This window comes from Rosa chinensis, chromosome 5 (assembly GCF_002994745.2).
Source record: "Rosa chinensis cultivar Old Blush chromosome 5, RchiOBHm-V2, whole genome shotgun sequence".
Lineage (NCBI taxonomy): Eukaryota > Viridiplantae > Streptophyta > Magnoliopsida > Rosales > Rosaceae > Rosa > Rosa chinensis.
In genome coordinates, this window is record NC_037092.1 from 32,909,506 (window position 1) to 32,929,009 (window position 19,504).

Genomic DNA, 19,504 nt, shown 5'->3' on the forward strand with positions numbered 1-19,504 from the left:
TTTAGCTCTGAATCTCTAATTGAAAAATGGGTGCAGCTATTGCCACACCCTACAATTTTCTTAGTTCACCTTACAGACATTTGAATTATTGAAAGACTATATTACCCAACTGCAAAATGACTAATAAGTACACTAAACACTAATTTTCTAAAATACAAATCTGTAGGGAAAACGAAATACATAACTAATTAACTGCATACAAAGACTACTTAATTTCTCATTGGATAACATCAATCTTCATCTTCTCCATCCAAATATTTTTTTTTTGTTGCCTCCTCAACATTAATTCGTTATTCGTTATGTTGGGTAAAAATATGCACACAGTGAGCATAAATGTCACCCAACATAATTTCACTCGTATTCATTTAGTGAATAGAGTTTTTATTATTTTGGGTTCGACCAATTCAAGATAGAATGTGTCTCTTAATTACAATCTCTTGTTACACGGAAACACCCTTTGATTCCATTTATGAAGAAACCAAATGATGGGATGGGATGTGTGTTTGTTTTTGCGGCTGCACCCGGATATTTGAATGGGTTGCCTATGTACCCTTAGAGAAGGATCAAGCCACTCGTAGTTCAAGAGTTCCAATGAATGAATGACTCATTGGAGGGCTTTGATTTTAGAATGAGAATAGTGTTTGGGACGAATTTGGTTTAAGTGGACCAGAGATTCGATTTTGTGTTTAGGACGCAGTTGCATCCAGATAAATTTGGTTCTAGATTGCCTACATACCCTTTACGGGATCAAACCACATGTAGTTCTAGCATTTGGGATTTAAATGGGTAGATGTCCCATTTATTTTGGATTTATGTTTGGGAGATTTGAAAGGTTTAGAGCCTTTGAATCTTGTGTGATTTGGGAATGAATTTGATTTTTTTTTTTCTAGTGTCTAGAGTCAGTGATTCAATTTCGGATTGGCTGAATTTGATTGGTAGAGTCAGGGATTCTGTTTGGACTTGTGGTTGCATCTAGTGGGTCGCTAGATTGCCTACGTATCCATTGTGGGATCAAACCGACCGTAGTTCATATAAATTTGGTATTTCTAGTTTTGTACCAACTTTTGGGCTTGAACGGTGTATGTATTTTGAACCTGTGTTTCTTTTGTAGGCATTCAGATTGTAGAGTGTTTGTTAATTTGATCCGAACCCGATGTACTGAGATTTGCAGTGGGCCTTGTGATTTGGAATGGGCTTTGGGCTGCAAATTAATTCGGCTCGGACACCCACATTTATCTTCAGGATTTAGTTTCATCAACGCTAGGTGAAGAAGTGATCTGGGCCCCCACGTATCTTATTCGAGCTTAAAAATCAAGCCCAGTTGTATTTCTTGCCTCCAGCTCTCAGTATTGTCTGATAACAACAATTATCACTTGGCAAATTTGATGGCTAACGACTGGAATTAGAGACCAAAGTAGGAGGTTGAGATCGACATCTTCAGTCCATATTGAATAAAGGAACACGGAGTTAGAGCCTAGTACTCCTTCTTTCTTGAACTTTGTCGCCTCTTGTTGAGGTGGGGTCTTGATTAATTAGAATTCTTGACTGCGTACTGACAGAGGCTTCCCAATTTTTGTTGCTGCAGGTTCAGTTTTCATTGCGACAATTGGTTGATCAACTGGTGTGCAGAGTTAGCGCTAGCCATCCTTTGAATTCTGATGCGACTAACTCCTTCATAACCTTTTGTTCACAAACCAAAACTTGCTTTTGTCTTCTTGCTTAACCCGTACAGCACTACCTCAAGCAAATTCTTGTTCTAATTAATCAATTAAGCTTCCCCCCCCCCCAACGTATCTTATTTAGGCTTAAATCAAGCCCAGTTGTATTTCTTGCCTCCAGCTCTCAGTATTGTCTGATAACAACAATTATCACCTGGCAAATTTGATGGTTAACGACTGGAATTAGAGACCAAAGTAGGAGGTTGAGATCGAATCTTCAGTCCATATTGAAGAAAGGAACAAGGAGTTAGAGCCTAGTACTCCTTCTTTCTTGAACTTTGTCGCCTCTTGTTGAGGTGGGTTCTTGATTAATTAGAATTCTTGACTACGTACTGACAGAGGCTTCCCAATTTTGTTGCTGCAGGTTCAGCTTTCATTGCGGCAATTGGTTGATCAACTGGTGTGCAGAGTTAGCGCTAGCTATCCTTTGAATTCTGGTGCAACTGACTCCTTCATAACCTTTTGTTCACAAACCAAAACTTGCTTTTGTCTTCTTGCTTAACCCGTATAACACTACCTTATTTCTGTCTTCTTAGGCCATCTCCAATAAGGAGGGCTACATGTGACCTTAAGCCATTTTTGCTAAAAAAATGGACTCCAACAAGGGAAGGTCCAAAGGGCTAGAGGTGGAGAGGTGGGTGGAGAGAGCTAAATTTAGCCCTTGGTGGGACCCATGGAAAATCAGCCCAATCTTACTCTTTGTGATGCAATACATTAATCCAATAACTCATAATCATGCAAACAATTGAATCCAATGGCTTATAATTAAGGAATATAATTATACACATGTGCAACTAGCCGTTGGCTTCATAATTTTTTTTTTTTTTAGGAATAGTATATATGTATTCCTAAAAAAATTAATAACATGTTATCAACAATACCACATCCAAATATACACCTTAAAAATTATTTTTTACTCATAAATTAATTTTAGTCTAAATTAAAATATTATTAAAATAAAATAAAATCATAAAAATTAAAAAACATAATGTAAAATCATAAAATACTTGATAGGGCTAAAATTTAGCCCTCCTTTACTAAAGATGGTTAATTTGTTCATGAATAAAAAATAACATTTCTGAGGACTAAATTATAGCCCTGACCCCAATATAGCCCTCCCTTACTGGAGATGGCCTTACGGATCACATCATGTCCTCAAAAGATTATTTAATTAATCTTGCCATCATTCTTCACTTGGTCTTCATACTGATCATGCTACGGCCCCAAAGATCATTTGGTTAATCCTTGCCATCATTTGTCTTCTAGTTGAGCATATATGGTCAGGTTTGAATGCTTGTTTAGACAATTAATATGGCCTCCACTATGTTTTGTCTCCACCGTTTTACATGACGTCGCATTGCTCCTTGTCACTTTGTTTCTATTAAAAGAAAAAGAAAAAAAAAGCAAAGTTGTAGCCCACTACTTTGACAATTATGCTTCAATCACATAATTTCAAAGCACTTGTCCTTCCTTCAACGTCCTTCTCTTTTAATCTAAGAACAATAATCAATTGAGTTCACCCACCATTACAATGATTAATTGTTCTCATTTTCTAGAACGCACGTAGAGCTTGCGAACATGAATTGAGTACTCAATTGGCTTCAGCTTGTACTCATTCTGGCAGAGTCTCTGAATTTACTGCAGGTGCAGGTGAAGGCAGGAACTTTAACAGGGCCACTTTACCGCTGGGATTTGGTGGACAAAGTGAGTCCACATTTCTCACATAGAAGTGAAAGGACTTTTGCTTCAAAGCTTGGTGCCAGTTTTCTGATTTCTTTCCTTCTTGCTTGCGGGTTGCTGGAAGCAGTCCAAGAGAACATCAAGGGTGAGTTTTTCTCTCCAAACACCGATTTTGATGATTTGTGGTTTGTCTTGCTTAGTCAATTGTTTGTGTGGCTTGTTCGCAGGTGGTGCAAGGCCATTTGTTGTGTTGCGGCGGAAGGGAAGGCAGGAGGTAGAAGGCTTTTGGTGGGGATTCTCGTGGACTTTCAGAGTAGATGACACTCTGTTTGCTGCTGCAAAGCACTTGCTAATACTCAACAAGGCTATAAATATTCCACTGGATTGGTCATACACTCGTTGATACACATGTATCGTAAACGAGATTGCGACCGCTCCGGAGACCTCCATAGCTCCATGGTAACATTGATAGGACGAGAGCAACGAGGACTTTTGGAGAGAGGGGATAGACCATCAACTTCTTGTTCAGAGTGCTCACAGTTTTACATGATCACCTATTTAGCTTTCTGTAATCAAATAATACAGAACAAAGATAACCTTTGAGTGAAAATGATAATTGACAGCATATAGAAGAAATTATACCCACGGCTTTATGTCTATAGCTCCTTGTGGTCTCTTCTTAGCTTCGAATTATTCTTCTCTTCTTCCCTTCCTTTTCTTTCTCTGCTCCTCCCTTGCTTTTTCCTCTCCTCCAACCTCTCTACCTTTTTTTTCTTTCCTTTGTTGCCTCTTCACGTTGTTGTCCTTATATAATGGAAATAGTCAAAGTTAAATAACTTGTACAATTATGATATTCTGGAGATAATCAAGCTAACCAAATTTGATAGCTGCTGGACTTTTTCATTGTTGCATTAGACCCATATTTGTATTTTGGGTTTGTGAAATTTTTGATTTCAACACCTACGCAAACCTTCTCCCTTCGGTGGCCTGAGATCCACCAGTCTACAGCAATTTGCCAATCCCAACGAGGCCGCCAGGCGGACCGCCATTGCGTCCACAGCATCCATGTCCAAGCTAGGGTTTTGAAAACTAGGGGTTTTCCTCTCTCTCTCTGCTCACGCATGCACGGCTAGAATTGAAATTAAATTGTGTGAAAATCATATGTGCTTAATTGTTATGTTATTCAAAGTTTATTGTTATAATAAGTTAAAATTTGGTTAGTTTCTTAATGGGTCTTAATGGGTTTAAACCGTTAACACGAAACTTAATGGTCCAGTTCTTGGTTTAGCATCCTCCACACGTTAGCATAATAGTTTGTTATCGTGTTCCATGATAAATATATGAAACAAACTCGAACACAATACGACGTGGTATTTTTGCCAAGTTTATTATTAGGCTTAGATGTAGGCTGTGAGATGATTTTTTTGTCAAAATTATATATATAGTCATCGAAAACTTATAACAAGGGAGACATCGATAAATTTAAAAAGTTATTATGCAATTAAAGAAATTTTTTTGTCATAGCTATAGGTCAATTGCTAATTTCTAAAAAATTAGAGGGCAAGTTGCTACTATGCATTATTTTTAAATTAACTTGAAAACTTTACTTTCTACAACTTCTCTTAGTCCCACTGTTTGTGGCAAGTCACTTTTTTTTTTTTTTGGGTCACGGTGGGAAGTCACTTATTTATTGAACAATTTTAAATGCCTTCATTACCACAACCAAGTTATGAATAATGAAGGCATTTTTTAAGGTTGTTGAATAAAAAATTGGCTTTCATCGTGACAAAAAAAAAAGTGACTTGCCACAAATAGTGGGACCAAGAGAAGTTGTAGAAAATAAATTTTTTTAATCTAATTTAAAAATAAGTGACTCAAAAAGGTGTTATCTCAGTCCATACAAAACTTCACTTGCTTTTGAGTCAATATTAAACAGAAAATAAAATCTTAGATTCCTCCCTCCAAATTCCAATTCCAATACACAAGCTAATATATGTTTCACTCTCACATTTTGGAATGTAACATCTCCTGGCTCCCATATGAAAAAATGTCCATGTTCGGATGGTGTAACATTATATCAACTTTTTATTTACTTGCATAATGAGATAACAAAAAGTTACTTTCTAAACAGTTTAATTGCTTCAGATGGGTTGGATGGCTTTTCATAGTAGAATCCCAAATAAAAAGTAGGAGAAAAGAATGAGTGCATAAAAAAATAATAATAATAATAATAAATTTTATCCATTTACACCATTTTTAGAGATTTTTTTCCCACTTACTCCATTAAGTTTTTTTAATTATCTCTTACCCAATACACTCTAAGGGAGTCTTCCCTAATACCCCATTAAGATTTTTTTTTTGTTTTTAATTTTTTTTTAATACCATTTTACCCCTCACCCCTTTGTTACTTAGAGAGAGAGATAGAGAAAATGCAAAAGAGAGAAACCATAGGAGACTTCGCCGGAGTCCCGTCACCAGTCGCCGGAATCTGGCCAACTTTCGCCGGATTCAGGTCACCGGCCGCCGGATTCCGGCCAACTTTCTCCGGAATCCGGTCACCGGATTCCTGTCCCTGCTGCCACCCACCGAAATTTGCTGAAAATCTCACCGGAAAGTTTTTTTGCCCCCAATAGACATCTATTGCCCCCTAATAGAGGGACAATAGACGTCTATTGCCCCTAATAGACGTCTATTGCCCCCTAATAGACGACTATCAGCCGTGTATTGTCCCCTAGTAGACTTCTATTGCCCCCCAATAGACGACTATCAGCCATGTATTGCCCCTCAATATACGTCTATTGTCCCCTAATAGAACTTTCGGTTGCCAGAATATGAACTAATCTCCTTAAATTTTGACAAATAAAACTTTGTTTAAAGAAAAAAAACGAAGAAATTATATCAATTTAAAAACGTCTATTGCCCCCCAATAGGCGCCTATTGCTCCCTAATAGAATTCCTTTTCTTCATTTTTCTTTCTTTCCGGGCCTTCTGCCTCCATTTTGCTAAATAAAAGAAGAAGAAAAAAACATATTGTATAAAGTAAACAAGACCAAATTAGATGATGAAATTTTTTTCAAAGCTCTGCATGTGTAGAATAAGAACAAATTGTATAAAACTTTTTCTTTTTTCTTTTTTCTTTCTGCCTACACTTTACTAAAAAAAAAAAAATATTTGGCCACCCAGAGAAATACTCTGGGCACCATATCGGAGCAAACCGAGAAATCCTCTGCACCGGTCGGACGTTGGGTGTTGCTGAGAGATCCAAGCTCGGCCTCTGTAGCACTGTTGCAGGATAATAATGGCCTGAATCAGAGACCATGGTAGAGAAAGGCTGTGAAGGTGAGACTAGGACTGAGGTTGAAGACCACCGAAAATCGTCAGATCCCCTTCTTGATTTCCCTCTCCAACGAGCTCAACTCCGACAAGGCCCAGTCGACGCCGACATTCTGCTCCCCACTCAATTCGCCGCCTCCGACTCCTCGCAGAGGTGTACGGCGCTTGAGCCCAAGCTCAATTACCGCCCAGTGATCGGTATTCTCAGCCATCCCGGTGATGGCGCCTCAGGTCTGCTCAGTAAAGTCGCGTGGAGCATCTGGATTTGGAGGCTCTCGTCTTCGCCGTCGCTATCGCCGGTGAGAACTCCGTCAACGAAGACTCCAACGACTGAGCGAGCTGCGATTGCGACTGCGCTCTGGCCAGAGGTGGACTTGCGTGCAGTGGATGCGTCGGAGTAGGATGAGGGGGTAGGCGAGTAGGGAAAGCGGTCAGGCTTGCTCCAAGCAACGGAGCTGGAGTTGCGGTGGGCGTCCGTACGACGGAGTTCGTCTCATTTGATTTGGGGGGGGGGGGGAGAGAGAGATCGGAGGAGGGGAGAGAGAGAGAGAGAGAGAGAGAGAGAGAGTGGCCGTGGATGTAATTAATTAATTGATTTAAGCCCAAAATGGTCATTTGGTGTTAAATTGGGTAGGTGGGAATAAAAATCTGTTGGTTTTGCTCATTTTGGGGCTATGGGTCAAGGACCCTAAAAAGAAACAAGTGGTGACCGGTGAAGGTAGAGAATTATGTTAAGATTATGCCACATTAAAGGTTTGATTTTCTTTTAATGTAAAAAAATAAAATTCCTGTTATCATAACCAGCAGACCAGTCTTTATGAGTCACATGACCATCAGACCAGGTCTCTCAACGTCTTCTTTCCTACAGATCTCTCAAAAACAAAAAAATGACGGGCTTCATTTCAAATTCCCTAAACCCCAAAGGACAGGACCCTATTATGAGGAGGACGACAATATATTAGCGCAAAATTTGAACAAAACTTTAGCTCTGTTTGCACTGGTGGTAGAGATAAAATTCTTATTTAAGGCATAACATAGTCTATCTTAGAACTGCTTAACGAAAATGAGTACTCATATGACACTATAGATCTCTTGCATCAACACCTTAAAGTCATTCGAATCATCATACTTTCTAGGGTCAGGATTATTTGGGCATTCTGAATTCTAGTGAGAAGTTGGTTCCTCATAAATACTACAAGACTTCATAATGGCACGTCCTACCCAGCCCCTATCAGAATGGCCACCCAACACATGACATCTTCTACAAATTATTGCATAGGCAACGCCAACAGTTGCCATCTTTGGGTTTGGGATGCGTTCCAGGTACGGGCAATCCAATATTCCACTGTCCAGTGTTCCTTGTCCTTCAAGCAAACATCACAAATGTTAAATTCTTCTTCCTCGTCTTCATCCTCTTCTTCTTCTTCTTCTTCTTTTTTCATCCTTTGCTGATTCTTCTTCTTGTTCTACAAGAAATTAGTAAACAACAATTTAGACACATGCATAAAGAAAAACAATACAAATTCTCTGGCAACAAATCTCTGTTCCTAAAATAACAGGTAACCTAGAAAAACATATTACCAAAGAAGATGCCCTTTACTTTTGATAATCTTATTCAAAAATTGCAAACAGAAAGCCACTACTTCAAATTCATGCTTATTAGTGGTAAAGTTATTACCCGTTTTCCTATGATTTCTAGCAATTTCCAAATAATATTCCTCACAAAAGCATACCTCCGCAGAATACCAAGTAGTCAAATTGTTGAGTCAAAGACATTCCAACAGGCTTCGAGTCGTTTGCGCCAGTACCTGTTTGTGGTTCAATTAATGTTAAATACAGTTCTAGAATTCTACATACTCACTACTGATCAAACCAAAGGCTCGATCATATTTTTTTAATAAAAAAAAAATTCCATGAGTGAGGATCTTGTTGTCCTTATCGATGAGGTTGGGCGACTCGATCATATTTTTTTTTCCCAATCTTTAGCAAAAACAACTTACCTCCTAAATTTTCATACGAATTACAATTTGGTAACGTTGTGAGATGAGCTTAATGTCAAAATTGAATTGACATTGAACATTCACGGCAAGGGAGACATTGACAGAAATTAAAAAAGTTACTATGCAATTGAAGGAAATTTCAAATAAGGTAATTGCTAATTTCTGAAAAATAACTCTCTACTGACTCCTCTTGTTTCCTCTCATTGACGAGCATTCACCTTTGCCGATTGTCATCACCCACTTCTGGTGAAACTCCCGACGACCACTCCTCTCTTGAGGTGATCTTTTCGTGGGAAGTCACTTAATTATTGAATGATTTTAAGTGCCTTCATTGTTCAATTGGTGATGAATGATCATTAAGTTCTATTTTATTAGTAAAAGCGTTCATTATTTGGAAAGTTTAGTAGCAACTTTGTTGTCCAAATAAATCAGAATTCTCGATACTAGTCGGCTAAACCAAACACAAAGATCATTCTTATTGCAAACCCATTATCAGCCTGTACAAAACTTCACTTGGGTTTCAGTCATATTCAATAGAAAACTAAACTCTCATATCACACTCACAATTCATACAAACAGTTCTCCCTCCAAATTCAAATTCCAATACAGAAGCTAATATATTTTTTCACTTTCAACTTTTTGAGTGTGACACCTCTCGGCTCTCATATGAAATAGTGTCAATGTTCGAATAATGTAATATTATATCAACCTTTGATTTATATGCATCATGAAATCGTTACTTTCTCAACTTCTGGATTGCTTTGGACGGGTAAGATGGGTCTTTAAAAAAGGGGGTAAAAATCAAAAACAGTATATGAACTATGAATGATTCTACACTTTGGTGTATCAACTTTCAAAACTATCAGATTGGTGTATCAACTTTACATTCTGTCTATCAATTTGGTGTATGTCGTTAATTCCTCCGTTAAGTATGGTCATGTGGTCTGTCATGTGCTATTTTTCAGGGCTATTTTCGTCTTATTATGTCAAAACTCAAAACCCTTTCGATAGAAGAAGGAAAAAATTGCTTATGCTTTTCTCTTCTCAAACCATACACCAAACAGGGAAACGAAATGATCGTGTCAAAACCCAGTTCTCTCTTGCAATTTGTTCTATGAGATTATGAGAAAACTAGGGTTTACCACATTGAGATTCGATTTACGAATCTTACATATAGGTGGAGTGATGATGGCGAATTATTATAAGTATTTCAGGCTTGATGGAGAGCAACCATGCATGTACTGATGGTAAGTGATTTTGCATCTCTCATTTTTAAGGAGTAATTAATCCCAGAAATATTCTCTCTGGAAAATGGCAACAGCTTCTCTCTATCTATGATGATTATGATTAGGGTTTACTTACTCTCTTGTTCTCGGTTGTTTTGCACACCGGCTCTCTTGGTCTAGAGATAGCCTCTCTTGATTTTTTGCTTTGGTGTTTATGTTTTTCTTTGGTCTTTTGAGTGTGTTTGTATCGATGTGTTGTGGTTTTAGCTAGCTATTCAATTTTGTGATTGCATTCAAGGCTTTGTTCAGTAACAGAAATCAACAAGGTTTAAGAAGGAAAAAAAAACAATCTTTGTGTCTGCAATATAGCCAAAAAACCCCATTCTGACAAAGATACCCCAGAAAAATGACACATGACAGACCACATGACCATACTTAATGGAGGAATTAACGGCATACATCAAAGTGATAGACGGGATGCAAAATTGATACACCAAAGTGTAAAATCATTCCACACTCATACACTATTTGTGATTTTTTTTCTTTCTAAAAAACATAAGAGATTTTTGAGGGTAAGAAATTGGGTAGGATTATGGTAGATTAAAGGTTCTGGTTTTTCCCAAATAAGAAAAAAACCGCCCGGGGGGGAATAGAGAAATGGAAATGGGGTGAAGCCCTGTTATAATTCCTGAGGAGTGAGGAGTGAGGTCGTGAGGAGGAGTTGGGGGGGGGGGGGGGGGGGGGGGGGGGTCTCAGTCTTTATGAGTCACGTGACCAGCAGACCAGGTCTCTCAACTGCTTCTTTCCTCTTACGGCTAAACATCTTTACTGTGTTATGATCCCTCAAAAACAAAAAACGAAGGCTCTATTCAAATCCCCTGTACTCCAAATTCCAAAACGACAAAATCCTTTCTCTCTCTCTAAAACCTTCTATGTTATTTGCTACAGAGCAACAATCATCTCCCATACTCTGTCTCGTCTTGACACCATGATTGAAGAGAAAGAAATGGTCATGGTTTCACCAACTGGTGGAGACCCATTTTGCAAAAATGCCTATTTTCTCAAACCCATTCTCCCTAATTCCTCCATTTATGAACCTCCTTTCAATCTCCCTCACTTTCTTTCCTCCCTCGCACCCCGTTTTGACCCAAAAAAGTTGAACCTTCAATTCCGTGGATGGCGTTACGACCACCAAGATTTGCAGAGTTGGTTTCTCCACTTGGCTTCTAAGCACCAATCTACATGGAAGAAAGCTGGTATCTTTGAAGCCATCTTCAATTCCACGTACCAAATCAAAAGGAAAAAGGATTTGGTTTGTGGGTTTGCAGAGAAATGGTGTTGTGAGACCAACACCTTCATCTTTCCATGGGGTGAAGCAACTATCACATTGGAGGATGTTATGGTTTTGGGAGGCTTTTCTGTTTTGGGATACTCCATTTTAAGTCCTATTGAAAGCAGAGAACTGAAAGAAATAGAAGACAAACTTGAGGAAGAGCGAATTGGACTTTACAATCGCGAGGGTGGGGTTAGAGTTGTTTACACACAACTATGGATGAAGAAGTTCATGAAGAGTGGAAGTGAATTAGAGCACGAAGCATTCCTTGTGTTCTGGCTGTCCAGGTATGTTTTCCATAATTCTCACAATGCAGTCAATAAGGCTGTTTTCTCCATTGCAATTCGTCTAGCTAGGGGGATTAGAGTTGCGCTTGCACCAGCTATTCTTTCTCACATTTATAGAGATTTGAGTCTGCTCAAAAGGACAATTGTATCTTCAAATGAATTAAATGTCAAGAATGCTTTTGTACTGGAACTCATAATCAAGTCACAGTTTCAATTAGTTCAGATTTGGGCTTGGGAACGATTTCTGGAACTTAGGCCAAAGCCCAAAGTTATATGCTATGGTGAGCCGAGATTGGCTCGATGGGATAAAGTAGACTGTCTGAATGTTGGAGATATGAGGAGGGTTTTAGACTCAGCAGGTGAAGGTTTCATGTGGCGCCCTTATGCCATGGTCATTAAGAACTGGAATTTTCCTAAATACTATGTTGAAAAGGAAGAGTGGGTGTTGGTTGGTGCAGGCTTGGATGATGAACTATTGTCATTTGCCATGTGCTTGAGGGTGGCTGAGTTAGTTGGATTTGATACTATACAGCAGTACCTTCCACATAGAGTAGCTAGGCAATTTGGATTTGATCAAGACCTTCCGTGTTCTGTTTCTGGACACAGCCAAAATTATGACAACACGAAATTGTATATTCCATCCAGGCTTTCTGAGGCAGATGTTAGCATTAGATACTTAAATTGGTGGAAGGAATCTGTGTCAGGCCTCAAACAGAGACATATTCCATTGAAAAAGAAAGTTAAGAGAGCTGTAGACTTGATATATGATGCTTCCAGTCCTTGTATTTGTTCTCCAAAGAATTCAGAAGAACTTGTGCAGGTTTCTGCAGGACGGAATGAAGGTGAATATTCTTTTTGTCCTCCAGGATTTTCTCTCAAAAGGAATAGAATGGAAGCTGGAGATCCTATAGACGAAGATGATCTAACTATATCAGAGGCTTTGAAACTTAAGAAGAAGCTTAAAATTGTTGAAACTGGAAAATATACTGACAGTGCGAAGTTGTCAAGTCCCAATCAAATTTGTGCATCTTCATCTGCAGATGAAAGTTATATGAATATTATGAAGTCAAAAATACTGGAAAAAGAAGTTGTGTTGAGTAGTGAAGTGGTGACTTGGGGAAGTAAAGGTCATTGGAAACTGGACAAGGTAATCATGAGTCAGGAAGGAAGTCTAAGTAATGACATGGTGAGCATCGTTGGCAATAAATGTCCTAGCAGCACCTCTTTATCTGGTAAACCGGAATGTGGTAGCAGCATGTCTTTATGTAAGAAACGGGAATGTGCTAGCAGCAGTTCATTATTTGTGAAACAAGAATGTACTAGCAGCGGCTCTTTATTTGTAAAACTGGAATGTGCTAGCATCAGCCCTTCAATTGCAGATGAAGGTACTTTTGTTAATACTAAGACGTCTGAAAGATTGGAGGAAGAGGTTCCATTCATTAAAGCTTTGATCTGGGGAGGTAAGGGTAAGAGGAAAATGAAAAATGTAATGAGAAGTAAGGCAAGAAGCAGATCCTTATTCAAGAAACGGGAAGATGGCAGCAGCAGCACTTCATTTGAAAAACGAGTTTCAGAGCTTAAAGCTAAGGTTTACAGGCTGGAAAAGGTGGTTCAGGTGTTGAAAGAAAATACTTTTGGGAAGAGTTGACTCATTGAAAGTTAAATCAAATGGTGCTTTCTCTGAGTTAGGAGTCTAAACTCTCTTGAATTTGGCAGTCTAAACCCTGTATTTCAGAGTCTTCGAGATAAAAGTTGAGACAATTTTTGTTGTCTGTAAAAGAGAAATAAGACGGTATGAGGAGATCCTAATGTTTCGTTTGTTACTTCTAGCTTGGATTAAAAAGCTAATGGGACACCATGTTAGCAGTTTACATATGCAATTAGTGTGTTCACCCGCTGCATAGGTAAATCTATATGTGTGATGCACTAATCACTAATGGTTATTTAATCTAGGTTTCCAAGAGGCACTAAAATGTTGTAACTGCTAAGTATGACAATAGAAAGACATATCCATCAAATTGATCACGGGACAACCGCATCTACAGGTTTGTTATTCAGATATGATCTTCAATAAATTTGATAAGGAGATATTTGAAATGGCATGTGTAATCCACCATCCATCATAATTTTTTTCAGAAAGTTAGAAACATGCCTTTGATTCAAGTTTTGTGAAATTTTCATATGGAAAGCAGATGCAAAAGCATTTGTATGGTGAATTGCAGATGCAAATTACAAAAATTTAGTAATTCTTCATCTAGATGGGAGATGAACAGTTAGCAAACTATCTAAAAATTGAATGGAGGATTAGGCGATATTAGTCCCTCCATAGCGGATTTCGCACGAGATGTCAATTCTCCTCAAAAGGAAGAGGACCACTGCACAAAGAACCCGGCCACCACCCTTCCCTCCATTGCAATACTCTGGTATTTGCTAGGGAGTAGGAAACTAAGAATCATGTATAATCCTGAGACCATGATTGAAGTGAAAGAAATACTCATGGTTTCACCAACTAGTGGACACCCATTTCATAAAAAAGCCTACTTTCCTAAACCCGTTGTCCCTAATTCCTCCATTGATGAACCTCCTTTCGACCTTTCCCACTGTTTTTTTTCTCCCGTCAAATTTTGACCCCAAAAACTCGGAGCATGAAGTCCAAGCCTCCAAGGATGGCATTTCGAACACCAAGAGGCTTCACCTCAATAAAAGCAGCAGTAGAAGAGTACAGTTGGCAAGACGTAAGGTTCTTATCTAAGGAACCACTTCTATGGTGTACAACATAACAATGTGTAGATAAGCGTTTCCATAACGGGGGGCACAATAATACTGTGTTCTCAAACACCGGATAAAATTCTTATGCAAGGGATAACATTGTTTATCTTAAAGCTGGCTAATGAAAAGGAGTGCTCATGTGACACTATAGATCTCTTCCATCAACACCTTAAAGTTATTCGAATGTGATCTCTCTATCGGGTCAGGGTTTTTTGGGCATTCTGAATTCCAGTGAGAAGCTGGTTCCTCACAAATACTACAAGACTTCAAAATAGCACGTCCTACCCAGGACCTATCAGAATGGCCACCCAACACATGACATCCCCTACAAACTGGTAATAACTTTACTAGAAATCATAGGAAATTGCTATTTGGAAATTGCTAGAAATCATAGGAAAACCGGTAATAACTTTACCATTAATAAGCATGAACTTGAAGTGGCGGCTTTCTGTTTGCAGTTTTTGAACAAGATTTTGAAAAGTAAAAGGGCCTCTTCTTTGCTAATATATTTTTCTAGCTTACCTGTTATGCTGGGAACAGAGATCTGTTCCCGGAGTATTTGTTTTGTTTTTCTTTGTACTTTATACATGTATTTAAATTGTTGTTTACTAATTTCTTGTAGAACAAGAAGAAGAATCAGCAAAGGAACAAGAAGAAGAAGGAGAAGATGAAGAAGAAGAGAATGAACAAGAAGAGGATGAAGACGAGGAAGAAGAATTTGACGTTTGTGATGTTTGCTTGAAGGACAAGGAACACTGGACATTTGATTGCCCGTACCTGGATCGCATCCCGAACCCAAAGACGACAACTGTTGGCAGTGACTATGCAATAGTTTGTAGAGGATGTCATGCGTTGGGTGGCCATTCTGATAGGGGCTGGGTAGGACGTGCCATTATGAAGTCTTATAGCATTTGTGAGGTACCAGCTTCTCACTGGAGTTACGAATGCCCAAAAAACCCTGACCCAGAAGGTATGACAATTCGAATAACCGTAAGGTGTTGAAGCAAGAGGTATATAGTGTCGCATGTGTACTCCTTTTCATTGGTCAGCTCTACGATAAACTATGTTATCCCTTGCATAAGGACTTTATCCGGTGTTTCAGAACACAGTACTATTGTGTCCCCTGTTATGAAAACGCCTATCTAGACATTGTTATTGTACCAGATTGTTATTTGCGTCTTGCCAACTGTATTCTCTTCTACTGCTGCTTTTATTGGAGAGATTTTTCTCCCTCTACGTGATCTCCCTCTCTCTGATTTTTTTTTAATTTTTTTAAATTTGTTTTGGCGTGATCTCTCTTTTTGTTCTTTTCGATCGAAATCTGGTTGAACTAGTTTTTTCCTTTGGTCTTTCAATTTCTTTTTTTTTTATGTGGAATATTTATGTGGTGAGTTGCTCAAATTGCACGGCAAAATTGTAGCCTAAAAGTTGAATACTTTGTCATTGTTAGTGTGATGATCTGACTTCAAGTCTTTTGCTCCTTGTTTTAAAATTGGTATGTTGATCTTTTGATTTGACAATTAAAAGAGGTTTACAGATCAAACTTGACTATAAGCTAAGTCGGGCCAAGTTTCAGTAGTACACATTGGATGTACGGGATGGTATTCTGTTCATTTCTTGTCCCCACAGAACGATGCGAGGAACTGAAATCAAATGAACACTCAACAACAGTATTATCAGAGATATTGGAGAAATCATATTCTCTGAAAACTATACATAGGTTGACAGCTTTGTTCTGAGCTTTCAAGATTCATGGTTCTGTTTTCAAGGGCAGAGTTAGACAACATGCATCACGTTAAGGAAAAGAAACTTCTTGTGTAGAGAAATCACATAGTTCCTATGTTAATATGATTGCAAGGTAAAATCAATCTACATAAGTGGGTCGAAGTGTTTGATCAAGAGGTTAAATTGCTATAAAGATCTTTCAAATTGCATTAAGATCCACAAAATGTGTCTAAACGATATATAGACTTTCTGATATTGGCAGTCCCACTCTCGCCCTTCCTATTCCTTGCATTTATAAAGAAAGAAACCTTCATGGCTTCACTAACCAATTCAAGAGAAAGTACGATTTGGAATGTCAATTCAGAGAAAGCATTGTTTCACTAACTTCTTACAAGTTCTGAACCACCTTTTCAATCTGTTAGCACATTCCAGTTCCTCATCAAATAAAGAGCTGGTACTAGTACATTCTCGCTTCTCAAACAATGAGCTGCTGCTACCGCATTCCATAGGATCCCCAACTTCCAGCCTATACCGGCCAGTTGGGAGTCTTGACTTGTGAATCATTATTAAAATGATCAGGAGGAATATATGTATTTTGTACTTATCTTATAGGAATACGTTTCCTATATTCGATTGTACTATCTTGTAGTACATTTGGTTGTGTATAGTAGTTTAGGGTTGTATATATATCCTTAAGACAAGTGTGAATAATACATCAGAAAATTCTCTCACAAATATTTCTCTTCGATCTCTATCTCAATTTTTGACTTGTTATCAGAGCAATGATCCTAGAGGACTTTGTCTCTTTGTTTTTTCATTGGTCTTTCCTCCTATTCAAGATGATTGTTTATGTTCCTATCACTTTTCAGTAATTTGTCAGAAGGTTTCTTCGGTATTTGCTATCAACTTGTTCTATTCGGAAAAACTCTAATTTTGACTAGTCAAATCATCTCTCTCGACTAGTTGAAGACCCTTATATGTCTTAATTCTACCGCGATTATGTTCTTCTTCCACCATGACAGGCCAAAACATGCCCCTCTTACAGCAAACAGCAACAGAGAGTACCAACGGTGCAGGTATTCAGAAGGTAGAAGTTTCTTTTTTAAAACCCAGATTCCTCCTCGGGTACTTTTGGAGGAGCAAAGTTGAGCGGGCCTGACAATTATTGCATATGGAAGACGATGATCTCTGCCCATCTTCGTGTAGTTCACAAGATGGGTCATGTCATAGGTACCATCAAGACACTAGAGGATAAGGATTGAGATCGGCAACTTCAATGGAGAATCAAATCTCTGAGGGAAGTTGTTCCTTTGTGGTTTGGTGTGTCAAGAGAACAAGGAAAAGTCTGGAAAAAAAAAATTAATAAACCTCCAACACAAAGACCCTGTAGAGGAGAGTTTGAGTTTTGTCGCTCCGCCTTGTCCATAAATTCTCGCACCCTGAAGTCTAAATTTTCATCAACCAAAATAAAAGAAGAGCTATTTACCAATAAGGTAAATTGTCTCATTCTGTTGAAGGAATATTGATTTAGTGTGCCTTATCAAACTAGGAGTAGCAATAGGAGAGAAGGTTCTAGATTTCCCAATCCTACACGGATTGGTATTCCTTGTAACATTAGAACTAGCACTTTGTAATCCCTATATATAGGGCTCCTATTCTCAATAATAAGAACACATCTCTCTCATCAATCTCTCTCAAATACATTATACTTAAACACGTTATCAGCACGACTCTAACCACAAAACAGAAAAACCAAAACTCATTCACAAAGCAGCCCCTAGCCCGAGCTAGCCGAGCCTTCGCTGCAGCCCGAGCACCCGTGTGCTTGCAACCTTGCACAGCAGCCCCTGCTGCCCCCTCCCTGCAGCCCTGCGTTCCAGCCTGCTGCCACCGAAGCATCCCTGCTGCGCAAACAAGCCAACGCACACCCACTGCATCTTTTTCCCGTTCCTGTGCACATCCGTCTTCTTGCAAGCCTCGAAACGTCTAGTTCGGAAGCTCAGATCGAAAAACTTTCTTCATCAAAGTTGTTCGTCTCTGTCTCTTCCATCTAACCTCCGAATTTCAGCCTTATCGGAGTCATATTGAGATCTGTACACCAATCGAGGTACAAGCTGTTCAGAACAGAATCTGCCGTATATCTGCTGCCCCTGCAGCACACCCACCTCAGCAGCTCTTCTTTCTCCTGCTGCAACCTACTGCTACTGCAACATCACTGCAGCCCCTGCTGCCCCACGCATTCAACACCACATCACGCCTGCATCAACACGCGCGTGATCCAAAACCCGAAATCAACAAGTAAGTATTTAAGCAAGTAAGTATTTTAAGAATAAAGTTCATGCCTTCAGCATTTTAAATACTTCTTCTTTTCTCGGGGACTTGAAAACCTCCCTTCTTCTACATCCCACCTTTCTTATAACGTGGGTTCGATTCTTGAAAAGCGGAATCGTGGGGATTCACGCAATTTAACGAACTAAGAGCGTTCGTAAGACTTCGGACTAAGAGCGTCCGTAAGCATCGATTAACGACCATATAAACATCATTGTTTCGGTCTAATCCAATTATTCTTGGAAATCGATTTCTTGGTAGCATAGCTCGGAAATCTTATTTAGTTTTCGTGGAAGCATTGACTCCGAAACTAACTTGTTTTTGTTTCATCTTTCAGGATGTCAAACACAAACAAACTCGATTTTGTTCCATTGGATTATGCAGGCAAAAGGTACTTAATTTGGGTCACTGATGCCGAGATCCACCTCATTGCCCGTGATTTATTGCATACAATCCAAGAGCTTTGTCCTATAGAAACAGCTCCAGACCCTCAAACTGAGAAAGATAATTCCAAGGCACTTGCCTTCATGAAACGTCACATGGATAGTGACCTCCAGTTTGAGTTCATAAATGAGGATAGCGCTATAAAGCTTTGGCAAGCGCTTCGCGAACGATATGGCAATATTCGTGACTCCATCCTTCCGAATACAGAAGCAGAATGGAACGATCTTCGCTTCTCTGAATTTGACACTGTCATGCAATTTTATTCGGAAGCTCTCAGCATCAAAGCAATGATGCGTCTCTGTGGAAAAACAATCACAGAAGACCAATTGATTGAGAAAACCCTCAATACCTTCCCCGTCTATGCTATGAGGTCCTCTGACTTATTCCGGACTCATGTAAATGCAAGACGGATCACAAGTTTCCAACAGCTTATTGCAGCTATGGCCACTACTGAAAGACATGGCAATGAACTTGTGAAAATAGAAATTGATAGGCTTCAAGATAGCTATCAAGAGCATCGTCCTATGGCTAGAGAAAGTCGCCATCGACGTCATGATCCATACGATCGAAATGCTCAAGAAGGTAATCGCTCAAGGCGACAATCCCACGACCGTAGGAGGCGTGATTTTGAGGGAAATAGGGTTGGAAACCATGGAGCCAA

The 19,504-nt window shown here is 39.0% G+C and overlaps 1 protein-coding gene across 2 annotated transcripts; it reads left to right on the forward strand.

Annotated features, from left to right (window-relative positions):
• The first annotated feature begins 10,739 nt into the window (after positions 1-10,739).
• Positions 10,740-15,566, forward strand: LOC121049076. 2 transcript variants are annotated; one of them, XM_040505550.1, is made up of 2 exons: positions 10,740-13,622; positions 14,969-15,562. In XM_040505550.1, exon 1 carries the CDS (start codon positions 10,793-10,795, stop codon positions 13,223-13,225), a length of 2,433 nt encoding a protein of 810 aa, XP_040361484.1. In that variant the 5' UTR covers positions 10,740-10,792; the 3' UTR covers positions 13,226-13,622; positions 14,969-15,562. The 2 variants fall into 2 exon arrangements, 1 of the variants encoding a protein (XP_040361484.1); XR_005799270.1 differs by lacking the exon at positions 10,740-13,622 and adding an exon at positions 14,513-14,681 and having other exon boundaries at positions 14,969-15,566.
• Positions 15,567-19,504: the final 3,938 nt, after the last annotated feature.